At 46.9% G+C, this 18,080-nt stretch overlaps 1 protein-coding gene across 1 annotated transcript in view; it reads right to left on the reverse strand.

The window, feature by feature from the left end:
- LOC127196108 (protein THEMIS3-like) overlaps window positions 1-18,080 on the reverse strand; it is a 63,425-nt gene that overhangs the window by 25,193 nt on the left and 20,152 nt on the right. The window contains exons 3-5 of the mRNA XM_051153686.1: window positions 9,601-10,077; window positions 3,114-4,121; window positions 2,870-2,943 (exon numbers count right to left, since the gene is read on the reverse strand). Coding sequence (XP_051009643.1) covers window positions 2,870-2,943; window positions 3,114-4,121; window positions 9,601-10,077 — 1,559 coding nt within the window. The remainder of the gene's footprint in view (window positions 1-2,869; window positions 2,944-3,113; window positions 4,122-9,600; window positions 10,078-18,080) is intronic.

Genomic DNA, 18,080 nt, shown 5'->3' on the forward strand with positions numbered 1-18,080 from the left:
TCTCTACCTGTGGCGACAAAGAGAAAACAGGGACTCCCGGTCTCCTCTACTCTCCCCTGCCCTCCCTCAGAATGCCAGGATCTTCTATGACAATCACAGAAGCTGGGCTCTCTGATCTCTGACTCCCCAGCTAGAAATCAAGAGAGGAAGCCACGCCCACGCAACCATGCCCATTCAGCCCCGCCCGCTCAACCACGCCCACTCAAGGCGAGCCTCAGTTAACACATTAGTAACCTCTTCTATCTTCTCGGATGTTCCCTTTTCCTCCTTCGTTCATTTTCATTGTTCTGTTAATTTGTCTTTTTTTCTGGTTGAACAGAATTCTGCTCCCTAAACCCCAGCAGGGAGTTGAGAGGACATAAAAGAGCTACGTGAATATGGTATGTGCAGGACTAGAAAGAGGAGGCCAGGTGTGCTCCTGGCCCCATTGCTAGTAGGGAGACCTCCTCCCATTTCCATCCTCTCATTTACATTGAGAGGCCACCAGATCTATAATATGGGTATTCTATTTCTGGGTTTCTCAGACTGGCAAATTCTATTTTCTCTTTTTGCTCTTCCCTTGAATGTTTTAGACATGAGAAATTTGAGGGTGGCAGCTCTGTGCACAGCCAGCTCCCCGGACCCTGGGTCTCCATAGCTTTGTCTTCCTCACACCCTTGCTTGCACGCATGAAGCTTGCCTGTGTGAGCCAGCTTCCAGAACAGTCTCCGCACCTCATCCGGTCTACCTGGCTGTGATGGCACAGCAGCCTCACTAGATAAGGCCTGGTGCTTGCTTTCCCCTCTGTAGAGAAGCTATTCGCAACAGGGTAGTCTCATTACGAAAAGGCTAGTTTTCATAACTGCTCATGTGTTCATGTGACTCTACTTCCTCTAGGCACCATGGCTGATGCCGCTCAGCATGAGCGCACGTGGGGAAGATTTCCCCATAGCAGCAGCGCTCTGGACCTGTCTGGGTCACTTTGGCACCCACTGCCATCTAAATACTCAGTCAACATCTCACTATAGGGGCCTGTGCCGGGAGCTGGGCACCTGTAATCCCACCACTCAGGGAGGCAGAGGCAGAGGCAGGTGGATCTCTGTGAGTTCAAGATCAGCCTGGTCTACAAATCGAGTCCAGGACAGCCAAGGCCACACAGAGAAACCTTATCTTGAAACAAACAAGCAAACAAACAAACAAACAACCTATGACTCCGCTTGATCAAGGGAGAGACCAATTAAAATCCTTGGATTTCCTAGTCCTTGAGAAATCACAGAGGGGTCCTTGCTTCCGTTAGGACGCCCCCACAAAGGGGATTGCCCTCCTGCATGGCTGTGCCTTTGTGCCACTGAAGAAGGGAGGAGTGCAATGGTCACTTCTCTCCTGTGATAAAATGCCACAGCCAAATGCAATCTGTGAAAGGAAGAGTCTATTTTGGTTTTCGGTTTCTTGAGGGATCAGAGTCCGTTGTGGCAGAGAAGCTTGCCAGCACGTGGTAGGCAGAAGCAGGAAGCTGAGAGATCACACCTTACACTGCAAGTGCAAAGGGCTGAGAGGTTGCATCTTATACTGCAAATAAGAAACACAGAAAGCAAGCTGGAAGCAGGACAAAGTCTGCCCTCAGGGACACCCTTCCTCTAGCTCTCCCTAAAGGTTCCATAGAATCTCCAGGCAGTGCCACAAACTAGAGACTGCATGTCTAAGCACCAGAGCCTATGGAGGATTTTAACCACCACAGAGAAGCCATGGAGACATACTCACAAACCTGTCTAGGGACCGCCCACATATCTGCAGGCCTTGTGCTGTGCTGTGTTGTGCTGTTCTGTGCACTTACGGATAGTCAGTGAACAAGAGTCGGAGTTACCCAGTTTGCGGGGTAGACACAAAGCTCCAGAGGATGAGCTGTCATTGTGGAGAGTGTAAGCATCGTGTGTCTAACTGCAGTATTACCCATTTTTAAAAATGATTTACTTATTTATTTTTATTTACATTGGTGTTCTGACTGAATATATATGTCTGTGTGTGAGTGTCAGGTACCCAGGAGCTGGAATAACAGACAGTTGTGAGCTGCCATGTAGTTGCTGGGAATTGAACCCAGGTCCTTTGGAAGAGCAGCCAGTGCTCTTAACCTCTGAGCCATCTCTCCAGCCCTCAGTACTGTTCATTCTAATACACATGGCTGTGATGATCCTGAAGAGGGCAGAGCAGAGACTAAGTTGGACTTAAAGCTTGGAGAACTTGCTTGGAGGGAAGCAATGAACAGTGAGAGTTAAGGAGTGAGCAGAAGTTATTCATAAGAAAGTAGAGAGATGGCTCAGAGGTTAAGAGCACTGTCTGCTCTTCCAGAGGTCCTGAGTTCAATTCCCAGCAACCACATGGTGGCTCACAACCATCTATAATGAGATCTGATGCCCTCTTCTGGCAGACAGGCCTACATACAGGTGGAACATTGTATACATATTAAATAAATAAATCTTAAAAGAAAAGAAAAAAGTAGAAAGGGGAGCCAAGCCTACAGTGTGACCTTGGGCTCAGTGAGGTGGAGTAAGAAGCACATGGCCAGCGTGGATGGAGGTTTCGGCCCAGATGTAGAACATTAGCAAGTATTTGGGGTTATGGATGGGAGGTAGCTTGATAGAAATGACTAGAAGCAGATGGCTATTGGGAGCTTGTGGAATCTTTAAGAGGCTGTGCCTTGAGGAGGGAGTTAGGTTAATAGGGGCTTACAGAAAGAGGTATGGGAGCCTTTCTGCTTTCCACCTGTCACAAGGTAGGCAGCTTTGATCCGCTGCACATTTCCACCGGGATGTGCTGCCGTGCCACAGGCCCAAAGGCAGCGGGGCCACCTGGTCCTGGATTCAACTCTCTGCCACCGTGAGCCCAAACAGACCTTCTTGCCCCATGAATTGATCATCTCTGGCATTTGGTCACAGCGACAGCACACCGACACAACTTGTAGCAAACCTACAAGAGCAACGACGAGAGTAAATTTGTAAACCCCTGTAAGCTCCTGCCTCTGGGGGCTACTCTCTACCTCTAGTGAACCCCAAATACTCAGTTCCTGGGTGTGTAGATGCTGCATCTCGTGAGCAAGGCAAACGGGTACTAGTCGCATTTTCTGTTTTAAGACAAACTTCGGGGCTTTGGAACAGGCGGTGGTGGACGAGGACTGATTAAGCAGTGACTAAGGGCCAGAGACTCCTCTGTGGTCTCCTGGACGCTCTGAAGAGATGTGCGGCTCTCTTTCCTGACATCAGCGACCCACGAGCGCTCTTCTACCACCAGGACCTCACAGCTTGACTTCTCAATCGGGATTTCAAATGTGGCTTCAGGCCAGTCCCTGTAGATGTCTTCTGCAGACGTCATGTCCTCCAGTGACGCCTCCTCCTTGGCTATGAGGCATTGTTCAACGATGATATTTTCAATCCGCAGTTCCTCAGTTCCATACAGAGGGTCTCTAGTCATGGAAGGATCTGGGCTAACCACCCTGATGTGGCATGGCAGTCTCGGGACTTGGCACAGCTCCTGCAGGGTCCCTGGCCCAGCATCATCAAACAGCTCTATGAACTCTCCTTCTGCGAACAAAGGCAGTTTGACGTGAGCTTTGGTGGCAATGTTCAGGCACTTGAGGACTTCCACCCTGTGTAGCTCCCTGTGAATCTCTACAGACACCACGCTCTTCTTCAGAGCCAGGAAGCACTCATTGGCTGTGAAAGACGCAAGAGGCTCCAGGAAGGAGGTATAGTCCCTGGAGGACCAGAAGCAGAGCTGTCCATGGTGCATGGCAGCAGCAACATCAGAAACGGCATAAAAATAGCAGCCTCTCCTAAGCACCAGGCCCCGATAGTTGTATGGGATAAGAAAATACCTCCCTTTCTTTCCTCGGGAAATCTCCGTGGCAATGAATTTTTTCACCTCCTCAGTCCTGAGGATGGTTAAGAGCTGCCCACACTTCAGTGGCTTTGGGTGTGCGCTGTTCTCTGACAGGACCACGCTCATTATTTTAATTCTCACTGGGAACTTGCTTTTTTCCATACTGTATATTTGTCTCATTGTTGTCACTGCAAAGGGCTTGCAGTCTAAGCTGGTCATCTCAGTAATATGGATGTCCAGATCAGAGGGGATGCTGATCTGGTGCTCACCTGGGACAGGCAAGAGGGAAACGGCGTGAGGTTTTTGAGAAAGGAGTGAATTTGAAAGAAAGCACAGGTAATGGATTCATTTGTTCACACGTCTACACTTTATTTATTTGTTGGTTTTTTGAGACAGGGTTTCTCTGTGCAGCCCTGGCTGTCCTGGACTCGCTTTGTAGACCAGGCTGGCCTTGAACTCACAGCGATCCGCCTGCCTCTGACTCCCAAGTGCTGGGATTAAAGGCGTGTGCTATCACCGCCCAGCTCCACTTTATAATCCTTTCCCATTGGCTGTAACATTTTACCCAACAGATCTGCATGAGATGTTAAAGCGAGTCTAATGGCAAGATGGCGCCAGGCGTCCTTTGCTGTGTGACCTGTCAGTGTGTCTGGTACTGGACGGTAAGTGGGATAGTGAAATCGCACTCTTTATAGAGGACACGAGAGGCCCTTCCAGGAGGAATGAGCATGGCTGAGTGAGCTGTAGCTCTTTGTGTCACACTCCCACACCCACCATCCTCACCAAGACCCAGGGCAGCGACGGGTGCTCTTGCTGTCCTCACCTGTGGTTCAGACTTGGAGATCCGCTAGCTCTTAGAAGAATCAAGTGGCTTCCAAAATAGGTCATTTGAGAAGATTTTAACACAGGATTGGAAAAAAAAAAAAGACTTACTGGACAGAGTATGGGAGACAGCCCCAGAAAACCTTCCCTTGTGCAATGAGCAGAACCCAGGGCTGCCTGGTTGGAGCACTGGGCAGCAAGGCAGCTGGGAATCCCTCCTCTGCCCTCACTTTCCTAAGTCCTTCGAGAACTCCCATTTCTTGGTTAACTATTGAGTGAAACAGGAAGGTGAGTTGACACGATCTTCACAGGTAAGGTCTAGTCTCTGGGGCTGGATGAAGATAGGACAAAGTGATGGTCCCCAGAGTGGGATGGGCTTGAGATTTGCTTGGAGCCAGACAGGAATATGTATTTCTAAAGAGTGAAGCAGGAGCCTATTAGAATGTGACTGTGGCCTTCAACTCACCATCCTCCTGCCTCAGTCTACCTAGTGCTGGGATCACAGGCTTGCAAAGATCTCTTCTGCCTAAATTATTTTTAAGAAATATTTATTTTGTGTATATGTATATATATATGGATTTTTGGGCTGCATGTGTGAATGTGCCCCATGTGTGGAAGCCAGAAGAAGGCACTGAGACCCCAAGAACTAGAGCTACAGACAGTTGTGAGACACCATACAGGTGCTGGGTGGGAATTGAACCCAGGTCCTCTGCAAGAGCAACAAGGGCTCCTAACTGCTGAGCCATCTCTTCAGTCCCTTCGCTTAAGTTATCTTTAAGGATGGAAACAACAACAACGCATCTTATCAATGTGGTAGTATTAGGGATCCGCCATGTTTTCTTTTAAACTTCAGAAATTCTAAGTGGAAAATGGCTTTGAGCAGGCGACAAAGAGGCCAAACCTCTGCACAGCACAAGGGGCAAGGCGCTGCCGCTCAGTCCTCAGTCTCCCTTCTCAGGTTTCCCTTAAAGCTTAAAAGGTGAACATGACCAGAAGCTTTAACTATGTGTGTCCCTTTCATCACCTCTAGCTGTCCTGCTGTCCTGACAATATGTTTTGAAGATGAAATAGGTTTATTGTTGTTAATTCTACAGTGAATAAGGGATTGTGTTCTTAATTTCTCAGTTAATTTCTAGCATAGTCATGTTGGCCCGTTTAAAAAGGCTTATTTATTTTTGCTTGTTTGTGTGCATGTGAGCATATATGAATACACACACAAGCATTTGCTCGTATATGTCGCATGCGTGCATGGGCCCACAGAAGCCAGGCCTTGGATGCCTTGGATCTGAGGTTACAGGCTTGAAGTGAGTGCCGGGAACCAAACCCAGTTTCTCTGGAAGACCAGCACGTGCTCTGGATCACGGCTCCATCTCTCTAGTCCTTACTATTTGATAAGCTGAACTCAGAAACTGATGTGTGCATCTTTTCTGAGCCTTGCTTCCCTGACCCAGCGGGGGGGTGGGGTGGGGTGGGGGAGGAACAAAAAACACTGGCCATTTTTAAGGTGTGGAAAAGCTAACCAAAAACCAGTTTCTAAGTCTAGACTTGTTCAGAGATTTCTATTGGTCTGGCCAGATCTTCTCTGATGGTGACACCAAGTTAGGTCACTTTCAAAAGCTGTGATAAGAGGCTTGTTTTAACCCTTGTCAAACGCGATCCTTCTGGGCTTACCTCCACAGGGTAATGTGTTGGGTCATGTCACCTAGATATCTTAGTGGGCAATGCTGACAGCCCACAGGATTTAAGGGCTGGCTTAAGTGTAATGTACATTTCATCTGCCAGTAACATTAACCAACTTTTAAAAATATTTTTTAGGCTGGGCAGTGGTGGCACCCGCTTTTAATCCCAGCATTTGGGAGGCAGAGGCAGGCAGATCTCTGTGAGTTTGAGGTCAGCCTGGTCTATAAAACAGCCCAGGACAGTCAAGGCTACACAGAGAAACCCTGTCTCGAAAAACAAACAAACAAATTTAAGGATTTATTTATTTTAAGTTAGGTGCAGTGGGACCAGCCTGTAATCTTAGCACTCAGGGAGGCAGAGGCAGGCAGATCTCTGTGAGTTCGAAGCCAGCCTGGTCTACAAAGTGAATTCAGGACAGTCAAGACTCCACAGAGAAACAAAACCAAAACCAAAACAAACCAAAACCAAGATATTTATTTGTTTTACTTTACATGTATGGTTGCTTTGCCTACACATGTGTCTGTGCGCTACATACATGTCTGGTCCCTGCAGAAGTGTGTTGGGTTCCTGTAACCAGAGTTGTAGATGGTTGTGAGGTGCCATATGGATGCCGGGAATCAAACAGGGAACCTTAGGAAGAGCACCAAGTGCTTTTAACTGCTGAGCCATGTCTCCAGGCCCACAAAGAATATTTTTTTTTTTTTTTTTTTGAGGCAGAATCTTAATGTTTTCCCAGGCTATCCCTAAACTCCTGGGCTCAAGTGATGCTGTATTCTGAGTGTCCCAGGAGGCTAGGCTGACGGGCACGTGCCACTGCACCAGGTAGAGTCATATTTTTAAAGGGTGTTTTCATTTTTTTGTCTCTTAGAAGTGAGTTCTGCCTTATTTATTTTTATTTAAAAAGTTTAAAACAAACATTTACGTGAGTGTTTTGCCTGCATGTGTATCAGTGCATGGTGTATATGCAATGCCCACAGAAGCCAGAAAAAGGCGTCAGATCTCTTGGAGCTGGAGTTAAGGACAGCTGTGAGCTGCCACATGCATGCGGGGGATTGTACCCAAGTCTGCTGGATGAGCCCCCAGTGCTCTTAACCTCTGAGCCATCTCTCCAGCCCCTCCCTACCCTTTCAGTGCTAAGGATTGGACCCAGGGCTTCCCATGTGCCAAGCATGTGACCTACGCCTGAGGCACAGCCCTGCCTTGTGCTCTTATCAGTAAACTCTGTTCGTTCGCCTGAGTGGAAGCCATATGCTATCAGCCCCGGAAGCTGGAAGACGAGAGAAATGGCTCCCCAGGAAGTGGTTAGGAAGGACGCTGAGCAAGACAGAGAGCTGCTTCTGTCAGCTACACAACCGTACACAGGTGAGGGGTCCTCCTTGCCCTGTGATGCCACACCAACCACTGCCATCACACGCACAGCTGTTGTCATCGTTCTCAAAAGACCCAGCAGATTGAGAATAAAAAAATGGGTCTTACAATTAAGCTTAGTTGGTTAGAGGTTAGGATGTTTTTAGATCAAGATAGATGTTTTAAGTTAGTAGAGATGAGATATGATAGATACTGACTTTCATTCAGAAATTTAGACCCAACAAGATAAGAAAGAGGCTTACTTCAAGTTTGACAAATACAAATAGCCATATCACTATGAATGTGACGTTTATATAATTCCTGATTGTCTTGTGGTTCTTCCTGCTGTAAGTAGTTTATCTTATTCATGTGTAATAACATAAATGTGTATGTTAAAAAGAAACATAATAAAAAAACTACAAAAAATGGACATGAGCTATGTAGCCATCATGGATGAGGCCCAGGGGAACAGGGTGCAGTCAGTCTAAATATGGCCAATAAGCAAAGATGCAGCACAACAAATCAAAGCAAGGTTTCTATTGGAAACCTAACAAAGGAAACCACGCATGCTCCCACCCTGCCACGGAGCTAAACCACGCATGCTCCCACCCTGCCACGGAGCTAAACCACGCATGCTCCCACCCTGCCACGGAGCTAAACCACGCATGCTCCCACCCTGCCACGGAGCTAAACCACGCATGCTCCCACCCTGCCACGGAGCTAAACCACGCATGCTCCCACCCTGCCACGGAGCTAAACCACGCATGCTCCCACCCTGCCATGGAGCTAAACTACGCATGCTCCCACCCTGCCACGGAGCTAAATTAGTCCTTTACAAACACTACCTACTTAAAGGGATCTTCCAGCAAGCGAAAATTTAAGGTTGCTGTAAATTCACGCTTAATATAATGCAGCGTTTCTTTTCTGTAAAGAACAATAAAGTGCTGCCGTCTACGAGGAGAAAGAAAAGTGCATCAGAGTGTGGCTTTCACACAGACTATAAACAAAATCATAAAATTAATGGGTGGCGAGGGACTGGCTTTTATGATAACGTATAAGAAAATACATCAATAATAAATTCTCTCAAAGGAGAGACCTCTTTTTTTATCTGCTCCCAGCCCAGCTGGCTGTCACCATGGTATGGGTATTTATTAAGGGTGTCAAATTAGAGCATCTTAGGCCTACTGCAGGACCGTGTGTAAATATATACGGTGATACAGGCATGATGGGTGATGGGATGGAGAGGTTATGGATTTAATAGGATAAATCACCTCTGGGGTGGGGAGGGTCTTCAGCACCTGATAGTCCTTCATAAATCAAGACGTGAAGCCAGCGAGGTGACACATAATTGGTTTCTGAAAATGAGATCTTTGCATCTACCTCTGGGGTTCCTCAACCTACCAGTTTACAAATCTTTGGGCTTTGGCAAGTTGCCTGCCTAGGCTAGCCACTCGCTGCTTGTTACTGCATCACAAGTCCTTGAAACAGACACCCTTCCATGCCTGTAGGGGGCAGTGTCCTTGCTTTCACTGCTGTGGCGTGGGGGTCTGCCCTCCAAGAGTTCCTGTCCTGGACACCTGGTCCCTAGAGTGGCGATGTTAAGACAACGTGGTCCTAGTAGCACACTGGTTAGTTTTTTTCTTAAGAGAGGGTCATAAAACAACAATACTGTCCCCCTACTGTGGCTTCTTGTCTCGTCATGTGATTGTCCTCTCTTGCAAAAACCCTGACATGAAGTCCCTGCCAGAGTTGGCGCTATTTGGACTTTGTTTCCAAAGCTATGATTTGTCAAAACATCATTTCTTTATAAGTCTCCCAGCCTCAAGTATTTTTGTTCTAGCAACAGAAAACATACTAATACACGCTCTAGATTTTTTTTTTTTTTTTTGTCTTACTCACCTGGCAGATGTGCCATCACTGAGAAACAGGGATGCAAAACCAGGTGGCCACTGAAGTGCTCCGGAACCAGGAGGCTAAGACGACTCAGGCGATGTCCTGCCTCTACCCTCACCCTTCGTTTCCTCCCAGTGAGCAGCTTCCACCTCAGGATGGTGTCGATGGAATAGAGCTGGTCATCCAGGCATTCCTGGAAGAGGCCCCTGCAGTCCACAGGGAGGAGCAGTCTCAGGGGCGACTTCCCCCTCAGCACCTCACATCGCAGCAGCCTCCTCCCCTGACTCTCATCAAGGCCAATCAGGGACAGCGTTTCTCCTTTCCTGAGCTTCATGGGCGGATCGTCATCCGTGGAGACTGGGACCAGGTTCTGGAAGTGAGGAGGACCTCTGTGGGTCATGGGACTCTTGGGAAGTCGGACAGAATGGACTAAGTCAGCCACAGTTTCAAAAGGAACCGGATCTGCAATCAGTTGGAAGTACCCTGCAGAAAAGGTAACAGAAGAGGATGTTCAGGGTCCATCGTGTGCAGGAACGGTAGGGCTGTGCCTTCAAACCCCACAGCACTGGGAAGTACGGGGATGGCTTTTATTATCATCAGCTCACTCACCTGCTGGGTTCCATGGACACAGTGGGATTTCCTCAGAACCAGCCCTCTGCCATCCCACAGCCTCTATCCCAAATCAGGACCCAGCATCTCTCCCCATTGAGAAGGCTGCTGTGTCTCCAGCTGCTCCCAAAGATTACCACAGATCTCCATCTGTCATTTCTGTGCTCACCCCTCCCTGGTATCTTTTTGTCATCGCTCAGACCACACCTGTCCCGAGCGCTTTGTTCCCCGAAACCTTGTCTCCCATAAGTCTCCTGGCATCTGGTCCCAAATACAGACACACTTGCAGGCATGTTACTCTCAACATGCCCCGGTCCCTCATTTGCTTGCTCGGAACCCATTCAGCTCTCTCTTTAGGTTGTCAATATCTCAGATCCTTGGGAGGATTCTGTGCCCGCCCTCCAGAGCCCACTTCTCACCACCAAACAGTTAGACCTTTCTGGACTTACAGACTGTTTATCTCAACTTCTGTTAGCTCATATCAGTGAGATGATTAGACTTTCAGGGGTCACGGTTTTGGAACCCAGCACCTGCTGTCCTTGCTGTGTCTGGAGACTGCACTGTTGGTTGCTTTTGCGGAGAATGCCAGCATTTGATGACTATGCAGCCATCTGCCTCAGTGGACCCCAGAGGCACGTAGCCTGGATCCAGGCCCCTTGTCTTTCTCTGTCTGAGTGAGTCTCAGTGTGTAGTCCAGTTCCGCCTGCCTCTGCCTCTACCTCCGCCTCTGCCTTCTGAGTGCTGGTATCAAAGGCATGTGACGTTATGCCAGCCTTCGGAGGTTCTCCTTATCCTCCTGCTCCTCCTCTTCTTCTTCTTTTGGTTTTTCAAGACAGGGTCTCTCTGTGTAGCCTTGCCTGTCCTGGACTCACTTTGTAGACCAGGCTGGCCGTAAACTCACAGTGATCCACCAGCCTCTGCCTCCTGAGTGCTGGGATTAAAGGCATGCACCACCACGCCTTCTTAAAGCCACATTCATTACTGTCTGCTCGTCGAAAGGTTAGTCATAGGCACTCTAACTTTCTTTTTGCTATTTTTGCCCCACTGTGTGCACACATAAAACCTTCTTCCTGTCCACAAAGTTACCATCTCCCAATGTCAAGATAATGTCAAATGTTTTTTCTTTTCTTCCTCCCCCCTGCGCCCCTGAGTTGTTTATTTATTTGTTTGCTTATTTAACTTTACATCCTGGTCATCAAATGCTTTTTCTATTGGAAATCTCCATGGGTCAAAAAATTTTTACCTTACAAAAGCATAATGTTTTCATTTATATCTGAAAAAAGGCTTCATCAAATGAGAAACCTCCCATCAAACTAGTTAACAGAGAATACCACTGAAGGGAGCTGGAGTTCATGTTCAGTAGGGCACTGAAGGGAGCCAGGCACATGCTCACTAGGGCATTGAAGGTAGCCAGGCGCATGCTCAGTAGGGCACTCATGCTGTTTAGAACATGTTCTGTGCATCTATGTGGATTTACCACACACAAGCAACCCCCAAGCCAATGACCTGTTGGTCACTAGAGGTCCACTTCCATGGCCCTGGAGACTGATTCAGACATAGCACAGGATCCAAAGAGACTTGTACCAAGTCCCAGCATTCCCTGGGACTTGGACAGTACAGTCAGATCAGCTATGCGACAATACCTCGTGACCACGCTCGCCCCAGACACACGGACGGAGGAAGTCACACACAATATGCAGGCGTGGGGCCAATAGATAAAGGAAAGTCTCAATCGAAGCCAAGACCTTTAGAGAACAAGAGAGATGGTTTGGAAGTGTTTCACTGCCCGTGCTGCTGTAGACTCTGTTTCTAGTGCTGAGAGCTGAGAAGCCTCCATCAAGGGGCCAACAGGCCCTGCCTAGTGAGAGAGACTGCTTCCTGGTGCATAGGGGCCATCTTTTCTTGATAACCTCACTTGGAGCAAGGGTGCTTTCTGAGCCCCTTTTATAAGGAAACAAATTACTGTCATTGGGACTCTGGCTAAATACCTCCCATTACCTTGAGGGCTGGGATTTCAGCGTATAAAGTAGGGGTAGGGAAACGAACATTCAGGTCACAGCAGGGGGGGGGGGGAAGAAGGAGGAAAGAAAAGACTCAAATAATCGAGGGACAGCATCTGGCTCTAGAATCACCCTTTTCCGCCTCAGCACTTTGGCCACATGAACTAGTAATTTCCCTTTTCTGCCTAGGCTGTTTTAAATCCCCTTCCTGTCCACTTAGAACTGAAAAGAGTTTACTAATAATCACGCTTCTCAGCCCACTCAAGACACAGAGCTCTGGAAGCCACCGGTGCCCGAGGCTCAGTCTGTCTGACATGTTAGCTGTGTCTCACAAACAGGAGCCACAGCGACTGCTGGTTCTGTGGTGGAAACAACCGAATGTTTGGAGAAATCAATTGTAAAGAAGCAATTTTAGCTCCCATTATGGCATCACATGATTTTGTTTGTTCGTTTTCACTAACAGGCCCTTTTTATTTGGTTTTATTTATTTGTTTATTTTATTTTGAAAAGATTTATTTATTATGTACGCAGGCTGTACACCTGCAGGCCAGAAGAGGGCACCAGATCTCATTCTAGACGGTTGTGAGCCACCATGTGGTTGCTGGGAATTGAACTCAGGACCTCTGGGAGAGCAGACAGTGCTCTTAACCACTCAGCCATCTCTCCAGGTCTTCTTTGTTTATATTCTAGCTGTCCTGGAACTCACTATACAGAACAGGCTGGCCTCCTACTCACAGCGATCCACCTGCCTCTGCCTCCTGAGTGTGGCTCTGACTAAAGGTATGTCCTGGATTTCTGTTGTTTTATCAAAGCAAAAAACAATGCTTTTTCCACTAATCAGGCAACAGAGACTAAAACAACCCCCCCAAACAAAACAAACACACAAAACACACAAACTAATAAATTGGACTTTAAAATAAAAATATTAGCACGTTTTCTGCAACAAAGAATTCTATCATGAAACTGAAGAGACAAGCTCGGTATAGCAGCATATGCCTTTAGTCCCAGCACTCTGGCAGTCAAGCCAATCAGGTCTCTGAGTTCAAGGCCAGCCTTGTCTACACAGTGAGTTTTAGGACAGTCAAGGCTATGTAGAGAGACCCTGTCTCACCCACCCCCCCAAAAAGTGAAAATACAATCCATAGAATGTATTGAAAATGTCAAATAATGTGCTGAGAGGTTAACATCCAGAATATACAAACACTCAACAGCAGTGAACCTACTTGGTTAAAGGAGTCAAAAGATTTGAACATGCTTCCCCAGAGTGGACAGACAGCCCATGTGCATACTACAACATGGTTGAATAGATGTTAGACAAAATCACGTCAAAGCGATGAAGAGAGAGCCACTGCACACCAGTTAGATGGGCTAGAAAAGCTGCAAACGGGGCTGGAGGGCTGGCTTAGCAGTTAAGAGCATGCGCTGTTCCTGCAGAGGACTCGAGTTCTTTGGCAGCACCGACATCAGATGCTGCTCCAGCACCAGGGGATCCAGAACCTTCTTTTGGCTTTTGAGGGTACCTGCACTCACATGGACTCTCTCCACATACATAATAATAGTGTTATATGACAACAGCAACAACAACAACGTCTTAAAAGAACTGTTTCAGACACACACACCACACAGATAGACAAGCACACATAGACACACACACCACAGAGACAGACAGACAGACAGACAGGCACACACAGACAGACAGACACACAGACAGACAGACAGGCACACACAGACAGACATACAGACACACACACACACACACACACACACACACACACACACACACACACAGAACATCTCAGTTGTTGGTGAAGATGGGAAGGGATTGGTACCCATGCTACTGACTGGAACAAGATGTAATACGGCCACTGTGTGAATCAATATGGTGGCTCCTTCAGAGTTGAACAGTGCCTCACCACACAGTCCAGTGAATCTACTTTTATGTGTGGAGAGGAGGGACTCCAAATGAGAGCTTATATAGACCTTTTTTTTTTTTTTAACATCAAAATTCATGCTGCATTATTTGCAGCAGCTAAGCAAGACAGGAGCGGCCCAAAGGGTCTCTTTCCAGAAGAATAAATCAGGAAACTGTAGCCATAAATACAGTGGGGTGTGTTACCGACTGAAAAAAGCCTTTAAAAATGTCTCTCCCAGATAACAGTGTTTGTCAGGGCACATCTACAGAGATGCTGGATTAGGAGGGCAGAGGATGGGCAGAGAGGCTAACAGTTAATGGAAGGGGAGGGTCTCCGGCCGGCAACAAAAATGACCTAAAGGTGATCATACAATTCCACACCGAACCGTCTTATATGCAAAATATGCGCCTGCAAAGCTGAAAAACCAAACCAACCAAACAACAGCAGCAGTAACAACCCCACTCCAGCAACGCTTTCAGGGGAACCAGGCACACAGGAGCACAGCAGCTGGAAGAGTCAGGAGGTGACAGGACTGTGTAGCCTTCTGGCCCTCAGTGCCTTGCTTGCATTTAAAATGTCCTCTTCCCTCCTCTACAGGTCTACTGGCTGTCTGCATCCTGCTGAATACCCTTCAGCAAATGCTGACTGAACGAAAGTGGAAAATGTAGTCGAAATCACTCCAGTTGGCAGGCAGTTGCCTTCTGTCTTCTGAGCTGTTCTGTCGGGTCCTGGGAGCTGTTTGCTTGACGTTCCCTTCCTGTTACTAGAAGGAATTCAGTTCAGTGAGTGAGGACATGCCTACCTGCAGGAATGCAGAGCCGGATTCTTTGGTTTGGATGTAAAAAAAAGTTAAAAAAATATATATATATGTCAAAGAAAAACAAACCTAACTTCAAATATTAGAACCAATTAATTTTTCATGGAGTTAAATCTATAAGAGTTAAAACACCTCGTTGTAAAAAGCAGCCAATTGCTACCATTAAATACAAAGAGATAAAAGGCTCTCTCCAAGTTAGGAAAACTATTTGTAACTTACATCAAAATGGATGATATAAACAATTGTTACAAATTGAAAAGTAGGAATACTCAATTTATTTATTTATTTTTGGGTTTTTGAGCCAGGGTTTCTCTGTGTAGTCTTGGGTGTCCTGGACTCACTCTGTAGACCAAGCTGGCCTCGAACTCACAGTGATCCACTTGCCTCTGCCTCCCAAGTGCTGGGATTAAAGGCATGTGCCACCATGCCCGTCAGGAATACTCAATTTAAGGGCAGGCAAAGGCAGCCTGGCGTGGTGACATACTCCTGTAATTTCAGAGACGCTGAGGCAAGAGGACAATACATTTGAGCTATTGCCTTAAAACACCAAGGAATGTAAATAAAAAGGCTTCTTCCTTTCCTCTGGCGGCAGCTATGAGGTGAGCCGCGATGGGTGCACACAAACACACCCAGGAGCTACGGAGGACGAAGCAGTCTGACTGAGGCGCTTTCTTCTGAGGGTCCGCTACTGGCAATACCGACAGCTCTCTGCACTGGTCTCTGCCCCACTCCACCTGATAAGACGAAGGCTGGAATACAAGGCCAAACAAGGTTCCATCATTTACAGGATTTGTGTCCACCCTGGGGACAACAAACACCCAGCTCCGAAGGGTGCAACTTCCGGCAAGCCTGTCCACTGTGGTGTTAACAAGCTAAAATTTGCATGAAGCCTTCAGTCTGTTGCTGAGGAGAGAGCTGGGTGTCACTGTGGGCTTTGAGAGTCCTGAATTCTCACTGGGATGGTGAAGATTCCACATACACATTGTTTGAGGTTATCCTCATTGACCCATCCCATAAAGCTATCAGAAGAAATCCTGCTACCCAGTAGATCACCAAACCAGCCCCCAAACACAGCGAGACCTGTGGGCAGATATCTGCTGGCTGCAAGAGCCCTGGCCTTGGAAAGGGCCAAGTTCTACCACTCTATTGGTGACTCTTCCCGTGCAGCCTGGAGACCGAGCAATACTCTCCACCCCCGACCACTAATACGAGTGCTGTTTGTAAAATTCATACCCAATAAACAATTTAGAGCAGTCAAAAAAACAAAACAAAACAAAACAAAACAAAACAAAACAAAACAGGTGAGTCAGCAGAAGGCGTGAACAGACAGAGGACAAGTCTATGCCTCAGTAAAGGGCACTACAGAATCAAGGTGAGATGTCACCATTCAACCATCGAGTGTGCAGGGAGTGCTTCCTTATAATTCTTAGTGTTTAGGTTTTCAGAATTCACACCAGAAATTTCCATATGTGACTTAAGTATCAGTTGTTTCACCTTTGGAGTATTTGTCTCACCTATAAAATGTGTAAGGCCATAGGTCTTTAGGGCAGTGGTATGCAACGGTGAGCAAATACTACACATCTGTCCACTGTGTCACATGTGGGGACAGGGATTTGTAGTCAATGTCTGTGCCTTCCACTCAGTTTTGCTGTGATTTGTTTCATTTTAGGTAAAACCGCTCTATAAGTAAAAGAAAACATAAATGGGTGCAGCATTTTCCTGACACATCTGGTCTTTGTTTAGGAATGTATCCTGAGGAAGTCATCAGAGACAAAGCCAGACGTGCACCGTGCTCACGGCACCGTCATTTGAGACTGGAAAACGCGCACTTGGCTAAGTTATTGGAGGTAGGGTTAGGTGGTATGGACGTGGCTCTAGCATGGACTATTACGCAGATTTCTATGACCGCGAGCACAACAGTAGATCGCAGACTTGAATGAACTGCGAGCAGACCAGTGGATCGCAGAAGACACTGCTCTTGCAGAACCGTACTAGCGACGTGTGCCTGGGATTGAGTTTGCACGTAGCATCGAGGGCACAGAGACAGAGAGAAAGACTGCAGGTGTGTGTGTGCCAAATGCTAGCCATGCCACCTCCAGGAGACGCCACCCAAGCACAGCCTTTGTTCTTCGGTGTTTCTCCATATTGTTCCAGTTTTGTTTTATAACAACAGATCCCTCCCCTCGATGAGTAAAGCTACCTAAGGCATTTCCACTGGCTTTGTATTTCTCGTAGTTTGTCCTGCACCAAATGAACACAACGCTATAAGAATACCATGCAACGAAGTTGAAGGTGTTTCTTAATTATTTGCAAAAAAAAAAAAAAAAAAAAAAGCATACTGCAAATGGCTGTACCATGCAGCTGAGGCTTTTTTTTTTAAAAGGAGATTTGAGGTACAGAATTAAAAAAAAAAAAAAACCCTCAATTTTAGAACTTCATTTTTCAACATCACACCTGATTAGTTAAGACTCACAGCCGAGGACTTTCCCCCCTCAGACTTCCTGGGTAGTAGTTTTTAAGAAACATTGTAACTGGAAAAATTAAAACCATCGTGTTCAGTTTTTGTTTACACTGCAATTTTGAAAATTAAATTGTTTCAGATGAAATTGTTTGAGTAAGCACCATGTCTCTTTTTAATCCGATTGCAGTTTCTAAATTCACTTTTAATATACAAAGAAGCTGGAAATTAGCTGGATACCCAGTGGGGCAGAAAACTTACTTATCTTGATGAGAAAAAGAAAGAAGTCGGGGAAGCCGCCCAGTGTTATAATAAAAAGTGACAGCAAATTGTTTCTTGTATGAATGACTTAATTTGACCAGCTCCCACTGCTGTTTGGGTTCACTGCTCTGATCTACACTGTACTTTGAACACGTGTGGGTAAACTTGGGAGCTTGTGCATGGTGCCTCCTGAAAAATTACGGAGGCAGAGGACTTCCCCCTCCCCCCCCCCTCCATCCACAGCTATGTTTTCCATCGCCGACTGTTTCCGCATGCTTCATGAACATAGCACACGGGTGGATCACCTGCCAAGTGGAAATCACATCTCTAGTTTCCAATGGTTTCTAAATTCCTTTTAGTTTATTTTATTATTTTCAAGATGGCATCACTATGAAGCCTTGGCTGGCCTTAAAAGCACAGAGGTCTGC

The sequence above is a fragment of the Acomys russatus genome, chromosome 12 (genome assembly GCF_903995435.1).
Source record: "Acomys russatus chromosome 12, mAcoRus1.1, whole genome shotgun sequence".
In the NCBI taxonomy this organism is placed as follows: Eukaryota; Metazoa; Chordata; class Mammalia; order Rodentia; family Muridae; genus Acomys; species Acomys russatus.